General features: G+C 36.6%; 1 protein-coding gene across 1 annotated transcript in view; it reads left to right on the forward strand.

The window, feature by feature from the left end:
* The window catches only part of GABRB2 (gamma-aminobutyric acid type A receptor subunit beta2), a 265,292-nt gene that overhangs the window by 199,940 nt on the left and 44,678 nt on the right, over window positions 1–20,674 (forward strand). Inside the window, exons 7-9 of the mRNA XM_006165055.2 lie at window positions 13,215–13,352; window positions 15,062–15,214; window positions 19,009–19,253. Coding sequence (XP_006165117.1) covers window positions 13,215–13,352; window positions 15,062–15,214; window positions 19,009–19,253 — 536 coding nt within the window. The remainder of the gene's footprint in view (window positions 1–13,214; window positions 13,353–15,061; window positions 15,215–19,008; window positions 19,254–20,674) is intronic.

Below are 20,674 nucleotides of genomic sequence, written 5' to 3' on the forward strand. Positions count from 1 at the left end.
ATTGCCACCCTGAGTTCAGACCTGTATTGAGGAAGACAAAGGAAGGACCAGATATGGTTCTTTGCTCTCTAGAAGGATTCCCTAGTGGCTAGAACCAATATAAGCACAAATCCTCCAATGTGAAAATAGATATGAGAGTATAGTATCAGAAATTCATCTAGAGTGTTATGAAAATCAGGACAGAAAAGAGAAAAGGATTCAACTAAAGCAAAATGAAAAAAAAAAGAAAATTGAAATGTGTCTTTAAAGGGTACAAACATTTGGTGTGAGAAGGAAAAAATATTTCAAGCAACTGAAATAACTTTAACCAGGTCCAGAAATTCAAAGGATTGCTTGAGATTACAGAGTATTATAGACAGAAAGTGAGAGATTTGAAAGAAACAGGCATATGGCAGAGCTTTTACAATTGCCACCCTGAGTTCAGACCTGTATTGAGGAAGACAAAGGAAGGACCAGATATGGTTCTTTGCTCTCTAGAAGGATTCCCTAGTGGCTAGAAACAATATAAACACAAATCCTCCAATGTGAAAATAGATATGAGAGTATAGTATCAGAAATTCATCTAGAGTGTTATGAAAATCAGGACAGAAAAGAGAAAAGGATTCCAACTAAAGCAAAATGAAAAAAAAAAAGAAAATTGAAATGTGTCTTTAAAGGGTACAAACATTTGGTGTGAGAAGGAAAAAATATTTCAAGCAACTGAAATAACTTTAACCAGGTCCAGAAATTCAAAGGATTGCTTGAGATTACAGAGTATTATAGACAGAAAGTGAGAGATTTGAAAGAAACAGGCATATGGCAGAAAACGAGATGGCAAGTAGAAGCCACGTGATAGAAATCTGAATGCCTGATGGAACAAAAATGCACTTCATTCTGGACCAGTTGAGAATACCATTAAAGAGAAATTTTGCTTTATATTTCCTATTTTACAAGGCATATAATTAGCACCTTTGAAACCTATTTTTAAATAAAGTGATAATAATGGCATGTGTAGTTTAAATTGGAGGAAGGGGGAAAAACCTGTTTGCTGACTAATCTATAAAGAGGGACATAAACAAAAAATGCAGAAATGTAATGTTAGAGTACAGTATTCTTAGTCTTAATAAATTAAGTATTTAAATATAAGTGACATAAATACAAATTTACAGGAAACTTTTGAGCATAGCCTCCTCTCCCTGATCACTGCTTTCATTATCTATTGGTGTTTGTAAATTAACTGACTGAAGGGAATCAGGACCATGGACAGGTCAGCACCAGCCATCTATAGTTTCTCCTAACAGAGGCAGAACTGTTAAGAGATATTTTAAGTTGGGAGCTTATAAAACTTTTGTTCAGAAGAGATTTTGCTTGTCCCTGAGCCAGACTAGATCCACTAATAATTCACAAGCTCCCCATCCTGTCACCTTGCAACTTAGTCCAAGATATTCCTTAGCTGACTTTCATGACGTGGTAAATGACTTTCAGCAAATCTAATCTTATGCTATTCTAAGGATGATCCACTGACACACAACATCAGTCCACTTGAGAGTATGTTAGAACTGTAGAATTTTGGGCTCTACCTACTAGATCAAATTTTGCATTTATAAAAGGTGTCAAGGTGATTTCTATGCACAGTAAGTGTGAGAAACTGACCTGTTTTTTCAGCCAAGGTTTTTCTGGCTCTTTCACGTTAATTCAGGGTCTTTGAATGTGGACATGTTAGGGTTGGGTGGAGGAGGAAAATCCTGATAACAATAACCCATTCCAGTTCTCTTTAAAAACAGAACCACGTAAGAGTTTAAGGCACTGACAGGTACTGAGAGCCTTATGACTGGTAGCTAATATCATTATTGTTTTTGTGGCTATTATTTGTTATTATTATATTTTTAGTTTTGCTATAGGGTGCATGCACTTGCCAGTGGGAGACAGAAGTAAGAGAGAGTAAGAAATCACTCCCAAGGGGGGATGGCAACACCTCAAAACCTTCTCCATTCTCCTCTTGGAATTTTGGGCACACATGCACATGCTATCAGCATGATTTTTAAAGCCACTGGGTCCAAGACTTCAACCACAGAGTCATCCATGTGGGACCCAGAAGCCTTAACCACCATGCCACCTGCTGACCTGCTGTGGCTATTTTGATTATTATGTTTAACTGATTTCTTTTACCAGGACCATCATATATTTTAATTAAATTTAATTTATTATTATAATAGTCTTTTTATATTATATTAAATAACATGTATCTTTACAGTGTATTGCATTTCTTTTTCCAGCAGAAATATCATGCATATCAGTCAAGACAAAGACATTACTATCCACATCATCATCATCATCATCATAAAATAGCTAGCTTTTCATCATTATTTTTCAGATTATTATTATTATTATTCTCATTTTTTTAAACATTCAGTCACTATATATCATTTGGCTTGTAAAAAGAATTTACCCAACATGAAATACTTCTCAGACCAGTCCAGTTGAGAATACTATACATGTTATCATCAACAGGTAATAAACCATTTCTGTGTTCCAGTAATGCCATGCCTATTTGTTCTCTTGCTATCCTTTTCTATACTCTTCTCTTCTCCCATCCTGTTCCTCACTGTCTTCAGCATCCATAACTATTTTCACTGCTTTTATGCCTCAAATATTTTTATCTCTTTCATAAAGTGTGGATAGTCAGTATATATTAAGTGGATACATACAGTATGTATGTATCCTTTCTTTGGTATCTGGGCTTGCTTCACTCAGCAGTAGATCTTCCATATTCAACCACTTTCTAGCAAATGCCAAGATCTTGTTTTTTACTTTTTTTTATTGGCTGAATAGTATTCCATAGAGTATATGTGCTACACCTTTTCCATCCATTCATCAGTTTGTGGACATTTGGGTTGGTTCCATGTCTTAGCAATCATGCTGCAATAAAAACCGATATTCAAGCGTTTTTCCAACTGAGAATTCTCCTGTCCTTTTGGTAGATATCCAGAAGTGGGATTGCTGGATCAAATGGTAGTTCTACTTGTAAATCTTTGAGAAACCTCCATATTGTTTTCCACAGTGGCTTAACCAATTTATAATCCCACCAACAGTGTAGGAGAGTTCCCCTTTCACCACATCCCCGCCTACACTTATCACTTTTGTATTTTTAATCTTCGCCATTCTTACAGGGGCTAGGTGGTATCTCGTTGTGGTTTTAATCTACATCTCCCTTATGATGAGAGATGTTGAGCATTTCCTCATATGCATTAACTTTTTTTTTTTTTTTTTTTGCTTGAGTTCCCTGTGTATTCTGGTTATCAGCCCCTTGCCTTGTCTGAGGCATAGTTTACAAAAATACTCTCCCATTCTGAGGGCTGATGATTCACACTAATTACTGTGTCCTTTGCTGTGCAGAAACTTCTTAGTCTGCTATAATCCCACCTGTCTATTTTAGGGATTATTGCCTGTGCTTTGGGAGTCTTATTTAAAAAGTCTTTGCCTACTCCAGTGTCTCTCAGAGTTTCACCAGTATTTTCCACCAGTATTTTTATAGTTTGGTCTTAATTTCAGATCTTTGATCCATTTTGAGTTGATTTTTTGTTAATAGTGAAAGATGCAGATTGTTTCATCTTTCTGCAGGTAGATACCAAGTTTTTCTAGCACCATTTACTAAAAAGATTTTTATTTCCCAATGAATTGACTGGTATCCTTTGTCAAAAATCAGTTGGCTGTAAGCTTTGGGGTTTATTTCTGGGGTCTCTTTTCTATTCCATTTTGGATCATCATGCTAATAGCTTAATCTCTCCAATAATAAGAAAGATAATTTAAGAAGCACATTGTGGAACCAAACTTGCAAAAACAGCCACCAGATTACCCTGCTCCCATACAGAAACAACGAATACATAATTTTTGCCCTGAAATCCAATTCTATGTAATTGGATATTTTACTTGATTATGATTCATTTTCTATGCTTTTATATAATAAGACTTCAATGTTAAAATGGTAATTTAATGAAAAGAAGTCATTATCTTCGATGCAAGATGATGATCAGTCATGATTTGATGGTATTCTGAGATATCATAAGGAATCAAGCCTGACCTACCCTTGGTTGATTATTTGGAGCTGCTTAAGGTCTAGAAAGGATCAGACAGCAGAATGTTTGTGTCTAGCAGTCAGTCCATCTAAAGAGCAGAGTGAAGAATAGATGCAATTAAAGAGTCAGAGCAATCACTCAGAGTATCTCTGAAACTTTTTCCTTGTTTAGAATTTAGAGTTGTCACTGGCAAGTATGCGTCCTTCTGCCTCTTGAAAAAATTTCATTGACTTTAATGGCATTCACCATACCGGGCCAATACCTTTTTCACAGCATAGAGGATTCTGTGTAGAGTAGCGTCCATCCTATTGACTGATTGGCTTTTTTTTTCTTTTAAAATTATTATTTATTTTATTTTTTATTATTATTGTTTGCTATAGTGCACACACATTTGCCAGAGAGAGGCACACACACACACACACACACACACACACACACACACACACACAGAGAGAGAGAGAGAGAGAGAGAGAGAGAGAGAGAGAGAGGATAGAAGGAAAGCAAGCCACCAGGTCTGGGATTTGAACCATGGTCGGTCATGTGGAGTCCAGCACCTTAACCACCATGCCGTCTGTCAGCCCCAGACTGATCAACTTCTAATTATGATCATTCTAATTAGACATAAGATGCTTGCCTTCTGGCTGAGCATTCAGGTTGCCTCCCACAGTTGTATGTCTGCCTTGCTCAGTTACAAGGCAGTTCCCCTGGCACATTATTGCAAGTGTTTTCCTCTCTCCTGGAAATTTTTTTTGGAAGAAGACATGTTTAATTCACTGCAGAAGCAAGATACGATACTGAGGGGCCATGGGCTGTCTCAAGCACTTACAAGCTTTTGGAGAGACATAACAGAAGACCATGGCTTTCCTAAACTGTGTGAGTAATTCCAGTCCAGTATTTTATGGAATTACATCATCTAGGCAGGTATTGTTTATATGTTTAAAAGTTATCTCATCAAATGAGAATGAGATGTGACAGAGATAAACAAAATTAAACAGTTTCTTTATTGCAGAATTTCTCAACTTTACTGTATCAAATATTTTCTGACTCCGCATGGGCCAAAATATACACTAACTCCCAAGTACATTAATTGTGGAACACTTTTCTGTGAAGCATATTACAGGAGTATGTTTCTCAGAAAAGTAATCAAGTTTTACTGATTGTTACAGATTTATCATAGTAACCACAAAACATTTTAAATGCAAATAGGGAAGAAACATTATTAAGATTTTTTTTTGCAATGAGATAGTCAAATCAGAAAGTTTTCAAAGTGCAGTGATATGTACATAGCAGAAAGTTGGAACTAAGATGGATCATAAAAAATTGAAATCACCCACAGCTAATGTGAACTATCCTCATAATGCCTAAGAACCCATAATTCTCCCTCATTGCCAATTGGTTATGACAACTGAGAGTTAACAATTAATGTGACTGCTATGTCACCGTTGTTCTGTGGCTATGGTGTATACAGTAATAATTACCCTGGAACATTTACACATCCAGTTGAGGAACAAAGTTTAAGTAAGTAAAGAGAGAACCATAAGTCATTTCAATATCCCACTAGAAAAAATAAGTTGTGGCATTGATAATTGGCCTCTTATAAATGTTCCCATTGGCTCACACTATTTAATATGAGTATTTTGACACAAGTTCATATTGTGAGCACAGTAAAACCACTCTAAAATGAAATACGTATTACATAAAAAGATAGACCTATAGATGGAGAGTAAAGACAGAAAAAGATTTTTCAAAATGCCATGGTAAGATTATGTTATGAGTGTGAGAGCATATTCAATTTTTTTAGAGAGATTTTTGCTATCGGGCATGTGTGCTTGTCAGAGAGACAGAGAGAGACAGAGAGACAGAAAGCAAGAAACCACCCCTCATGGGGGATGGCCACAGTGCAGTCCCTTTTCCTCCATTCTCCTCTTGGGATTTTGGGCACACACACACACACACACACACACCTGGTGTGAGTTTTAGCCACTGGGTTTGGGACTCAAATCGTGGTTGACCACATGGGAGTCCAGCAGTGTAACCATTACTCCATTTGCTGGTCCAGAGAACATGTTCAAATTTTATGGCATTTCTTCTCCTTAGATATCATCTAATACACAGTTTCCACAAGTATTAAAAAAAAAAAAGAAACTCTTATCATCTATATCTTATATAGATTTGTAGATGTACATATTTGTCCTTTCTGATCAGAGGCTTATAACATGTCCTGTGGCTTTAATTCTTCCAGATGAATGCCACTGAATTTGTAGTTCGGTTTATTCATAGGCCACAAATGTATTATGTGGGTTATGCTTTTGATGATAACAATACAATAATTTAATGACTCAGTTTCTGGAATCCCATGAATAAAATATAAAAGTTGAGTTTAATTTGCAGCACATTAATGAAGGACTTCAGTGCATCTTCCTCTTCTGGTGTCTTTTAAAAGAAATCTAATTATTTTTTACTCATTATTATTATGAAAGCTGTAAAAGTTGGGTCATACATATTTGCATATGTTTTCTTTTAGTTTTTAATCACTTTGAGAGTCTGCTAAATATTTCTCTAGAGGAGATTCAAGGAAGAAGAAGAAACTAGGTCTTCTTTAAGCTAATTCTATATAGTATATTGAGTCAGCTTTTGAACTTGACCACCCAGCACTTTCATGGATTATTGTTCTTTCATCTTCAGAAACTGATGGTGCAAGAGTGTGCATTTGCTTTCCAGTTACAACATTCTGTACCTGGTTAACCCAAAATGAAGTCAAGAGTAGTAGGCTGTTTGAGACTAGCAGTAGCCAAGATGCATTTATAATACACTGCTCCATTGTGCCCAATTCCAAAATCTTTGACATCAAAATAGCTTTCAAAGGGGTGGATGGAGGAACAGTAGTGAAATATCATGCTCTGCAAAATTGTCCCACATGGGAAGAGTCCAGGTTCATGTCTGGAGGCCTCCCTGAGTGTGCCGAGACACGTATACCCATGATCCAGGCCTGAGAAGGCTGAGGATGGATCATGGCATCGAGGCTCTGTTGAGAGTGCTGTCTCTCTTACTCTCCTTTTCTCTCCCTTTCTCTCTCTCTCCTGTTCATGGAAGAAGAAAACAAATAAACATAAAAAAATAATAATAATACCAGCCTGTAGCATAGCAGTTAAATGTTTTGAACAGAAAGCCAGATCCCACATGGCCAATTGCATTTCAGATCCCGGCCCCAGCAGCTTGAGTACCGGTCAGGTACATGTGTGTGTGTATCTGTGCCCAGGATCCTGATGGTATGGATTGACTGGTAGAGAAATGAGGATTGTGATATGCCCCATTGACAGTGTTCTCTGTCTGACTCTTTCTCTCTTTCTCTTTCTCTCGCATGCTTTCCTTCTAGCAATAAAAAAAATGCATTAAAGTAATAATAATAATCTTCAAATGTTTATTATAAAATTTTTTGAGAGGTTTTTGCTATAGGGCGCATGTGCTCGCCAGAAATACAGAGAAAGACAGAGACAGAAAGCGAGAAATTACCCCCCAGGGGGGATGGCCATGCCGCAGTCCCTTCTCCTCCACTCTCTTCTTGGGATCTTGGGCATGCACACACACGCACCTGGCTTGAGTTTAAGCCAGCGGGTCCGGCATTCAAACTGCTGTCGGCTACATGGGAGTTCAGCAACATAGCCATTACGCTAACTGCTGGTCCCTTTATTTTCAACTTTTTGAGAGAGAGTTTTACTATCAGGTGCGTGCACTTACCAGAGAAACAGAAAACCACCAAGAAGGATGGCCATGCTGCAATCCCTTCACTCCATTCTCCTCTCAGGATTTTGGGCATGCATGTACACAGGCCAGCAAGTCACTGGGTTCAGAACTCGAACCATTCTCAACCATATGGGAGTCCAGCACCTTAACTACTACGCTAACTGCTACCTCTGTAATCAATTTCTTAATGCTTGTGAGAGTTTTGTAAGTGTTGTTGACAGCTAAATTTCTCAGTAATTCTTATATGCATTTATGAAAAGCAACAAAATAGTATGTAACTAAATATGTTTTGTTCTTTAAAAAAACTATAGCTAATCTTTTTCTCATTATCTACTATATACTGTTCTAAGCATTCACAATACAATGATTTTGCTTTTATTCCCCATAAGATAGCTCTGTAAAGTAGTTATTAATATTATCCCACTTTACAGATTAAACAAAACAAGGGGGATGTCAATAAGAGATGAGGTAACTTAGTCAAGACTGTCACATAGGAAGAAATATATAATGAAAAAGCTGAATTATTTTCAAGGACTCTCTTACAAGATTTTGTGTTGAGGGGCGTGGCTTATTCAGAAAATATTTACTTAGTGTTAGCTCTGTGCTGGATACTGTGCTAGAAGCAAGAGACAAAGATGTAAATACAATGTATGCCTTTTTTCATGGATAAACATCTGGATAAAATTTCTGCATAAACAACCCCAAGCCCAAATCCACATGGTATTAAATAATTATTTTGTTAATCATACAACGTTTACTGAGTGCCTATTTTCTACAGGATATTACCTAACAAATGCCATTAAATCTGACATTAATGATGTTTCTACTTTGTGAATAACTAATAGGCATCTCTTATATAACCTTGTTGAAATGTGACTAGAGGTAGTCTCATTCCTCTCCCTACTGATAGCTTCTATAATAAGATTTATGGTGGTGAACAATAAAAGATAAATATTGAAGAAGATAAGGAGTAAAGGCAGTTGTAGGAACAAAAGTTGATTTTTTTGTATCATTCTCTTCTTTTAAAAATAGTTGCATTTCATTTGTACAGAAATTGACATTTAGTTTCTTGAATATATTACCTATTTTTTTGAAAGAGATATTTTTGCTATTGGGTGTGTGCACTGGCTGGAAAGAAAGAGAGATACAGAGAGATGATAAGTGAGAAATCACTCCCAAAGAAGGATGGCCATGCCTCAGTCCCTTCTCCTCCATTCTCCTCATTGGATCTGGAGCGTGCACTCACATGTGCCTGGTGTGAGTTTCAAGCCACCAGGTCCCAGACTCAGTGTGGTCAGCCACGTGGGAGTCTAGCACCTTAACCACTATGGCACCTGCTGGCCCCTATATTATGTATTTTATACTTCCTAGCAGGAGAGAGGTAGAATAGAAAAATGTTGTCATTGGGGTCAATTATATAGACATGGGCTTAATTCTTTACTCAATAACATATCAGATGTGTGATTTTTAGCAAGTTATTTCATCTCTATGGATCTTAGTTTCCCCAACCATGAAATAAGATAGAAATAACATGCAGAATGGATGCTCAATATTTATAATTATGAATATAGATATTGCTCACCTAAAAGATGATTGTTCTAACAATTAAATGAGATCATGAAAGTGAAGTACTCAATAGAATCCTAGTACAATACCTAATAGCAATAAATAACTGCAGTTCTTTTAATTGCTGTCATCACCATCTTTCTCATCTGCTAGACAAGTAATTCTCAGTGTTTTCATATTGTCATCTACAATATAATTATTTGGAATGCTAACAACAACAACAAAAACAGAATCCCAAGCCAATTATTGATTAACAGATTAAAAAACTTGAATGGATTCCAAAGCAGAAAATGATAAAGTCCAGAGTCCTCACTTTTGAAGTTTTTAGTCTCTTTTTAAAGATACAGTGTCGGGCCAACAAAGTACCCAGCACATGCTGTCATTGGACTCAAAAAATGGCAGTTGCTAATTTATAATAAGTTATGTCTGATCATCTTAGAAAAGCCAGAAAGAATCTTTAGAATCTTGTTTAAGATTGCTTTCATGGAAAATAATTATCTACTTGTTTCATAAATACTTTTTTGTGTGTGTTTGTATACCACAGATTCAGCTTTACAGTACAGTTCTGCAGTTCTGACTCCCTGGTTTATTCTAGAAACCATTGCCCATACTTGTTATTTCAAACTGTTTTATCGAACAGGCAATTGTTACTGGTTCTGTACTACTTTTTTTTTCTAAGTCAAGTTTAACAATTTATTATTTTTTTCTTTATTTTTAATTTCATTTTCTTTTATACAGTCAATTACATTATTTAGCTTACAAAGTGAATATTTTAACATGTGAACATTTCTCCCTAGTCCAGTTGACTAAACTATAATATATCTTTAACAGAAATTGGCACCTTTCTTTGTCCCATTACTGCTTTTCCTCCCCATTGTTCTTTCTCAAACCCTACTCTTTCACACACACACTTTATCTGTATATACATCCCTTTACTGTGTTTTTATATCTTTTAGTCAATCATTTTCAGTCATAGAGTGCAATCACACAGTATATATTAAGTGGGGACATACAATGCCTCTCCTTCATAGCCTGGCTTGCTTCACTCAGCAGTAAATCTTCCATATGCATCCACTTTCTGTCAAAAGCCCTGGTTTTCTAATTTTTATGACTGAATAATATTCCACAGAGTATATGTGCCATAGTTTTTCAATCTATTCATCTGTTCGTAGGCATTTGGGTGGGTTCCTAGTCTTGGCAATTGTGAATAGTGCCTCAATAAACATCGATGTGCAAGCACTTTTCCGATTAAGAATCATGGAGAAAAATTTGGAGATTCCTCAAAAATCTACAAGTAGAACTACCATATGATCCAGCAATCCCACTCCTTGGTATCTACTCAAAGGACAGAAAAATTCTTAATCAGAAAAATGTACTATTTCATGACTGAGAGAATCTAGTAAAGCACTGAAATTAGATTGCATTTGAGATGAAGTCCTGTCCTGAGGATTTCCATGAGCATAATAGCAAAAGTGAGACCATAGAAAAAAATGCAATTATCCTTTGGACCTTGCCTCTTAGGATTGGGTTAAAGGATATTAATGGTAAGTAAGGAACTCTTCTTTGAAAATTTACTCAGTATGCCATTTACTTACTATCTACAATGTACTTTAAAATGATGGGCCTGACGTTTATTTGTGAATCAAATACATATATGAAAAATGATACTGTCTAGCAAAAGGCTCTAGGTTAGATGTTGGTGAGATAATCAATTAAAACTCTGCAATTTTGACCCCAGTATTGTTTATTTGAAAATAAACAAGCCTTTTACAACCTTTTAGCTACTGTCTAAAAACATATAATTGTACTGGAAGTTAAAATGCTTAATAACTTTTTTTAAAAAAAAGATTGTATTTCTGTATTACAAAAACAGCTGTGGTTATGAATCAGTGAAACTACAGATTTCTAGAAAAGTAAAGTCATTGCCTAAGCTGTGCTGTGGTTATGTAAGTTCTAAAATTGAGGGGATTCTAGTTCTTTGAGAGAATAATTTATTTCAACCTTTTTTAAAAATAGATTTTCAACTCCCTCTCTTTAGAGAAAAGAGAGGTGGTTTATTGAAAATAATTTAAGTCAAAGGATTGGCATTCTAGTCATCCATGTCATAGTAACTAGCCATATGTCAAAAGGCAAATATTGGATCTTCAGAAAAGTCATGATGCATTTTTTCATAGAAAAGTTATGTCATGACTTTTCCTATGATCCAATAATTTATGTAGTGTTTTAAATTTGTTTTTGTGCTTTTGAAACTGAGAAAGCAGTTACTATCTGCCCATCTCCTTGACTTAAAAAAATTTAACTATCCAGATACAATTATTTGAAGAGATAAATGTAGTATTTTTAACATGTAGTATATACAAAGATAATGTATATCTTTTTATCTGGGGAATTTTGGTGAGTGGGCAAGTTTATAAAATATTGTAAATATTGGATTTTTACATATTCTCTGTGTTTACAATCTAATATATGCTTATCCATTATAGTTATAAATTTGCTTATTTCTTAGGAAAATAGATGTGTTTAAAACTCTGCTCTATGAATTGAAAGTACCATTTATCAGGGAATATGTCCTAATTATATACAATCTTATGTCTAGCAACTGTACATTGCTGCATATAGTAGATGTTCAATCAATTATTGTTGAATGAATGGAACCATTCTCCTAACTGTGCCAGTAGAAAATGTATCATATATTTATACTACTCCTTAAAACTATTGGAATTAATGATTAATGTTGTTTAGAGTTTTATTTTTGCTTATTTTTTGCCTTTTTTTCTGATGGAGTGGTTTTTGCTATGGGGCTCTTGCACTTGCTGGAGAGACAAAGGGAGACAGAAAGACAGAGTGGGAAATCACCCTCCTACATCCCACATCCTCTTGCAGAGGCTATGGCCACATCATAATCCCTTCTTTTCCATTCTCCTCTCAGAATTTTGGTCATGCAGACACATGCACCTGGATGTGAGTTTTAAGCTACCAAGTCCAGGACTTGAATCACAGTAGACTACGTGGGAGTCCAGTGACATAACCATTATTTCTTCATAATCACTTCTCTTTCTACTTGAAACCCAAATACATCATAATTCAAATATTCTATATTATAGAGGGAGAAGATTTGATAGCATTCAGTACTAAACTGACAATGTAAATGACTTTATTTCTTCTTTGGTATTCTCTTAGAATACAATTCATGTGGGACCAGCAGATGGCATAGTGGCTATGTCGCTGGACTTCCATGTAGTTGACTGTGGTTTGAGTCCCGCGTCCAGTGGCTTAAACCCACACTGGGTGCATGTCGTGTGTGGCTAAGATCCCAAGAGGAGAATGGAGGAGAAGGGATTGCAGCATGGCCATCCCCCCAGGGGGTAATTTCTAACTTTCTGTCTGTCTGTCTCCCTATGTCCTTCTGGTGAGTGCACACACCCTATAGCAAAAACCTCTCCAAAAGGAAAAGAAAAGAGAAAAGAAAAGAAGAAAAGAAAAGAGCACCATTCATGATATGTGATGTTACATAATAATGTTTGGTAGAATGAGATTCATAATGAGATAAACCTGGATTCAAATCCCAACTAATAATGTATCACTTCCTAGTTATAAGATAGTGCATGTTGTTAATTTCTCTAAGCCTCTGTGGCTTCATGAGGATCAAAGTATACCTGTCTCATGAGATTGTTCTGAAGATTAAGTATTATGCTAAATTTCAAATGCTTATCGTGGTACCTAACAAATGATAGATTTCAGTTGTAGGTTTATATTATGTGTACATAGTTCATCTTCTAAACAGATATTCTTTCTGTTTTGTCATCTGTTCTGTGTTACTTGTGCGTGCGTGTGTGTTTCCTTTTGCAGATGGATATACGACTGATGACATTGAGTTTTACTGGCGCGGGGACGATAATGCAGTAACAGGAGTAACAAAGATTGAGCTCCCACAGTTCTCTATTGTAGATTACAAACTTATCACCAAGAAGGTTGTTTTCTCCACAGGTTTGTATCAGAGAAGAGAGTTAAGGGAAAAAGATCTTCATCATATTTTGTCAAAAAAAAAAAAAGTTTACTTATATCAGGGTTTGTCTTAGGATAGATAGTAACTGCCGAAGACTTAAGTCTGCTCAAACACCAGTTTTCCACCCATACCATTGCTCCATATGGCACCTAACCCACTTGGTTTCCAGAAGGTACCCCTTGCAATGCCTCTGATTTGCCAAAAAGAGACTAATTTTTAGAGGTAGAGTACAGAAAGGAAAATGTGGGCCTATGTCAGTGTTGTCTCCCAACTTGATGCATTCTGTATAATTGATCAGAACTCTTTGAAACATACAGGAGATAGCCCAGTTACAGTGCACTCAAGTCTGGTCACCGCAAAGTTATCTAAAGATGTAGGGTAGGAACATTTCTCATTTTCCTCAGAGAACATTTTTCTTCACACAGTTTCACCTGCAGTTTGAGCTAAAAGCTTTTCAGGTGTTGAGGTTATCCTGATGAGGTTACCCATCTTTGTCCTTCCAGCACTGAGATCTACACTGCCTGCAGATCTGATCTCATCAACACAATCTGCACATTTTTTATAGCAATAATAATGCTAACAATTCCAGGAGAGTAATAATTTGCTAGACACTCTTTAAAGAAGAAAATGGGAAACCCACAGGATTATTGTTTTTGTTTTTCTTATTGAGGTAATTCCTGCCAGCACAGAAGTAGCCAATACTGTAATTGCCTTTCAGCTAAGGATTCAGACATTTTGTGTCCCTGTAAGAGCCAGAGTGGTAACTGTAAAAATACAAAATTGCCTCTAGCTCTAAGAAAGAAGAAAAATAGAAACTTTTTTTTTCTAAGTTCAAGGTGCTCTAAATCCTTAAAATTCTATGTAAATGAGTTCTTACTTAAAATAGTCTTCCTTTTGTTTTAAGATGCTTGCTTTATCCCAAAAAGACTAGACAAGGCTTTCTTTCAAACAATGAGAATATCCTTCTTTCTGCTGTTTATCAGTGTTAACTTTTTATATTCTAAGACTATGCTCTGTTACATATCTTACTAAAGGAGTAATTCTCCAGAGCACGAGTCAAAAGACCCAGCTTTAGGAAGTTGATCCCTTAGTTGTATTTCCCACAATTACTACTCAAAAGCAATGATTTCCACATGTTAGTAGGTCAGAGATTCCTCCAGAACTCTGATGGAAGCCGTAAAACTATTAAGAAAAAAAAATGCATATACATGAAACCTACACAAATCTGCATGCCCTGAACCTTCGCCATTGATCGAAGACTTGAAACACACCCTGTAGCTTGTGAAGAAATGTCTTTTACTATGATCAGAACAGACAACCTTATTATTGTATAAGACAAAACTCATAAGATGAACTTACTGAGGAAAAACTGGAGAAAGTGAACAGAGGGTCTGTTCCAAATTGTCTCGTCATCACAATTGCAGAGGATGCGTATCTTTGATCCAGTTTGTGAGGCTGAGCAGAGGAGAGCTGGAATACTTTTAATTACCTGTGAGTACAGAATGTATTCCACACTGAGTAACTCCTGCTAAGTAAAAACCCAGTGTTCTTAGACTATTTTAGCAAAAGAAAGTGTCCTTCTCCAAGAGCTAAAATCGAATCTATAGTTGATGACAAACTGTTTTTGACCTTTAAAGGAAATCTATAAATATTGATCGATAATAATGATGTTTTCAATGTGCCTTTCTAGGTTCCTACCCCAGATTGTCTCTCAGCTTTAAACTTAAGAGGAACATTGGCTACTTTATCCTGCAAACCTACATGCCTTCCATCCTGATTACAATCCTCTCTTGGGTCTCTTTCTGGATTAATTATGATGCTTCAGCTGCAAGAGTGGCATTAGGTAGGCCATTTTCTAAATGCAAATGCTTATGGAATTTGACTCTGTGTGCATGTGTGTGTGTGTGTCTGCGTGTGTGTGTGTGTGTGTGTGTGTGTGTGTGTTCGTGCACGCATGCAGCCATGCACACACACTTTTCCCATCTTGAAATTTGTGATGCATGATGAGACTGGACCTTTCATATTACAAGTTCAGCCATGAGACTTTGGGGGATCTAATTTAGCATTAAATCAATTAAGCACAAATTAAAACTCTTCCATGTCAAAATTAGTTAACTGTATAGCTCTTAGTAATGAAATTAGTCCCATTAGTTAGATATTTTTATTGAAGCATATTTCATGTAGCGTAGCTTGCATAATTGCTCAATTTGTATCTGTACTTCTTTTCCTGAGAATAAAAAGCACTTACCTTTTTATTTTTCCCGAGTTAGAGACAGAGAGATGTGGGGTGTAGCAAATGGATAAGCAGAAAGGAATCAAAAGTCATATTAACATTTTGGACTAGCCTTGGAGAATGCTGGAGACAATAAAAGACTGATGGGAAATTATCTATGGCATTATTCATCTTATGCCAGATTTTTTTTTTCCTGCTATCACACCGGACTAGGAGAATACATTATATTTTATAAATGTTTTTGTTAACTCCAAGTGAAGTAAAAGTGTGTCATTTTACACCAGATAATGAAACTTTACCCAGGAAATATTTCAATACTGTGAGGGAAAAGACCATCATATAACTAAGTAAATATGCATTACAACTGTGTTGAGTCTACACAGGGAATTCTGTGTATTATTGAGTTCTGACTGTTTATTTTAAGAGGCACACATTGTTAACTTCTTCACCAGGAGATCTCAATTAAATTGTTACTTTCTTAGAAGAATTATAGTGTTATTCATTCAACAACTATTTCTTGGGTATTATTTGCAAACTACAGCAGGCACTGGTAAATACAGCAGTTTCCTTCTTAAACTTGTATTCTATAGAAGATAAACGATAAAGTTAATATCAATGCAAATCATGTACTGTGATCACTCTATAGAGAAACATCAAGGAGGTAGGGAGGCTTGAGAATGCCATATGATGTGATTTAGAAGAATCAGGGCAGGGGCCAGCAGTTAGTGTAATGGCTATGTCGCTGAACTCCCATGTAGTCAACCACGGTTCGAGTCCCAGACCCGGTGGCTTAAACTCAAGCTGAACATGTGTGCATGTATACCCGAGATCCCCAGAGGAGAATGGAGGAGAAGGGATTGCAGTGTGGCCATCCCCCTAGGAGGTGATTTCTTGCTTTCTGTCTGTCTGTCTCTGTCTTTGGGCCCTGTAGCCCCTCCAAAAACCTTTAAAAAGATGAGTCGTGTATTGGATGTCAGAAAAGTCTTGATGCATTTTTGAGGAGAAAATCATATAAAAATATGTCATGACTTTTCTGATGACCTAATAGATAACTGAGCAATAACATTCCAGGCTACTGCAAAGGCCCTGAGGTAGGAACAAACCAAATATGTCACCAGGAAGCCAAGGAGGCCAATGTAGAATTAGTTTAAGGTGAGTAGGAAAGAAAATATTGAGAAGGGACTAAAAGATCATACAGAGGCTCCTAAGCCATGGTTGAGGCTTTGCTCTTATTTTGAGTAAAATCAAGAGCTATTGAGCAAAGAAGAGACATGATTTGATTTTAGTTTTCAAGGGAGCACTTTGGCTGCTGTGTTTAGACTGTGGTGGCTCAGGATGGAAGGGCTTGAGTCAAGCTGCTGTGATGTGCACTCTTACAATACCATAGACCCCCTCGGACAGACTAACCACACTTACAGTTCTCATTCGTTTAGTTATATGATGTCGCTTTCCTCCGCAGCACTGAAAGACCCCGTGGGGAAAGGTTCATATTCGTCTCATATCTGTGATGGGAATGGGGCTCAGAAAATTATTTTCTGAATTAAGAATAAAAATAGTTAAGATCTTATTTTCCCCAAGTTAAAATCTTTGGTATATTTTATGCCTATTACAGAAAAAAATAATAACTTACTGACTTTTAAGAAAAATTGTAAAGGTCTTTTTTATGCGAGCAACATATTATTGGGTTTAGAAATGTCTTAATATGCATTTTAGACATATAGTTAAACTGGCATTCTCAATTTTATTATATATACAGAGTAGGGGATAGCCTATAATTAAAATTATGAAGAGAAAAATGAAATTGGAAAATATTTCAAAGTGACTAATATAGAAAAGACACGAGACTTGTGAGACACCTACATCTAAAACAAGACCAAGGCTTGTATGGGCATGCTCAGAATCAGATGCTCAAGTTTATTTTCCCTATGACTATTTTTTAAGGATTATACAAACAAAATGAAAATTATGATGTAATTGTTAGATGAACAAAATTAAATGATAAAATTATCTCCCCTCACAAAATATCATAGAGAAATTTAATTTCTGGGTTGTGTTATTCAATAGCATTTAAGAGTACAGGTTCCTAAGTCAGAAAGCTCCTGGTTCTAACAGTGACTCCACAACTTTCCATCTGTGTGATCATGACCTCTGAGCTTTTTTTCTACTTTCAAATCACTATTTGCTACAAAACTGTACTTTATCATACTCAGGACTCTGGACTTCCAAAGCTTTTAACTTCCAATTACAGCTCTGAGAGAAACTACTCCCCACTGTCTGAGATACTCAACTGGATGAACAATTACAGCCTGACCCAGTGTGGCATTTCCCATAAAGACTCTTGTAATCCTTCCATGTTATTTATCTGAGCATTAGATACCTAATTGTCCAGCTCAGAAACATGAGAGCTAGACTGCTTCTCTGTTACTCTCCACTTCCAGTTTCTACATTTTTGCAGTCATTCATCTATATCATCTGTAGAATGTATTCAGTGACTTTAGGCATTCAGTAATATTGCCATTATTTTAATTTATTTTCTCTCCATCATTTACTTGGACCGTTCTGAAAACTTGTTAGCTAGTAGTATTCGGTAGCTTCTCTCTGACCTTCCACATGGCTATCAGTGATTGTCCTAAATACACTTTGTCCACATGCCTCTCTGCTTGAAGCTGAGTCCCCACTGGCTTCAATTTTAAGTTCAAACTTCCTTCTAGGAGCATATTTGGCTCCCATTATGCAGCCCTTACTTAATCTCCACTCTTTTCACAATTCGGTCTAGTAATGTATTCACAGTGATTTTCTTGAGATATTTTAGGGACTATGTAATTTATTCACCACTGCGTCCCTTAGCTCCACCATAACATCCAGTCCCCTACCATAATGTTTTACCTCCAGTCCCTTGTTGCCCAAATAATTCCTGTTCTGCAGGAATCAGCTTAAAAGTCTCCATTTCCTGATCTTTTTCTTGTCATATCACAGAGCTGAACGAGGGTCTTTGCCACATCACCAACACTTTCTTTACACGCTTGTCTATCATAGCATTAAATTCACAGCTCTAGCCCTCACTAGTTATAGAACTATAGATATAAAAATATAATTAGAGAAAATTTTTCAAAATAATTGATGTTCACTGTATGTTAATTTATGCATATCTCCAGGGACTATCGCAGGCCTCATATATATAATAGTAGGTCGTCAGGAAAATCACGGTGCATTTTTCTATGTTTTTTTAATGTGAAAATGTGTCATGACTTTCCCGATGACCCAATATATACTATCATGGCTGCCCAGTAAATATGTCGTGGTGTACATAAAGGAATAAATGAGTCCAGTCAACCTTTCTATTGTCGTGAGAGCAGAAAGGGAATAGCAGCATTACTACTCTAATGACCTCGTTTTTTTTTCAGGAATCACAACTGTCCTGACAATGACCACAATCAACACCCACCTCCGGGAAACTCTTCCTAAAATCCCCTATGTGAAGGCCATTGACATGTACCTGATGGGGTGCTTTGTCTTCGTATTCATGGCCCTTCTGGAATATGCGTTGGTCAACTACATCTTCTTTGGGAGGGGACCCCAACGCCAAAAGAAAGCAGCTGAGAAGGCTGCAAGTGCCAACAATGAGAAAATGCGCCTGGATGTCAACAAGGTAAATTCCGAGGGCAAGCCCTCCTTCTGCTTAAACTCATAGAAGAATGCTAATGGTATAGGTGAATGGCCTTGGACGACAAATGAGGAAACCAAGGCTTGAGGAAGAAAATGGGTCATTTCACCCAATCACCTACATAATTAGTGATGGAGGCACTATGGACCATAACTCATGTCACACGATTTAGATACCCTTTCCATTAGCTGCAGGGTTACTCAACTGTTAATCATCTGAGAACCACTTTCACGATTTTTCCACCTATGAGTGTAATGGCTTGTCTATCATAGCATTAAATTCACAGCTCTAGCCCTCACTAGTTATAGAACTATAGATATAAAAATATAATTAGAGAAAATTTTTCAAAATAATTGATGTTCACTGTATGTTAATTTATGCATATCTCCAGGGACTATCGCAGGCCTCATATATATAATAGTAGGTCGTCAGGAAAATCACGGTGCATTTTTCTATGTTTTTTTAATGTGAAAATGTGTCATGACTTTCCCGATGACCCAATATATACTATCATGGCTGCCCAGTAAATATGTCGTGGTGTACATAAAGGAATAAATGAGTCCAGTCAACCTTTCTATTGTCGTGAGAGCAGAAAGGGAATAGCAGCATTACTACTCTAATGACCTCGTTTTTTTTTCAGGAATCACAACTGTCCTGACAATGACCACAATCAACACCCACCTCCGGGAAACTCTTCCTAAAATCCCCTATGTGAAGGCCATTGACATGTACCTGATGGGGTGCTTTGTCTTCGTATTCATGGCCCTTCTGGAATATGCGTTGGTCAACTACATCTTCTTTGGGAGGGGACCCCAACGCCAAAAGAAAGCAGCTGAGAAGGCTGCAAGTGCCAACAATGAGAAAATGCGCCTGGATGTCAACAAGGTAAATTCCGAGGGCAAGCCCTCCTTCTGCTTAAACTCATAGAAGAATGCTAATGGTATAGGTGAATGGCCTTGGACGACAAATGAGGAAACCAAGGCTTGAGGAAGAAAATGGGTCATTTCACCCAATCACCTACATAATTAGTGATGGAGGCACTATGGACCATAACTCATGTCACACGATTTAGATACCCTTTCCATTAGCTGCAGGGTTACTCAACTGTTAATCATCTGAGAACCACTTTCACGATTTTTCCACCTATGAGTGTAATGTCCACTATTAATTACTTTACATATTTAAAAAATTTACTCACTTTATTTCAATTCTTTTTGTCACTCTAATTAGTATTACTTTCTGGAGGATAACCTTAAATCAGAATATTAATCATCAAGTAAATACTGTTATTAAATTCTAGGCCATACTACAAGGCTCTGAATACATGACTGCATTGTTTTTTATTTAAAATAGAGACAAGCAAATAAGAGATGTGTTAAAGACTCACTAGCAGCAAACTGAGAGCT

This window comes from Tupaia chinensis, unplaced genomic scaffold, assembly GCF_000334495.1.
Source record: "Tupaia chinensis unplaced genomic scaffold, TupChi_1.0 Scaffold143796_1, whole genome shotgun sequence".
Taxonomy (NCBI): domain Eukaryota; kingdom Metazoa; phylum Chordata; class Mammalia; order Scandentia; family Tupaiidae; genus Tupaia; species Tupaia belangeri.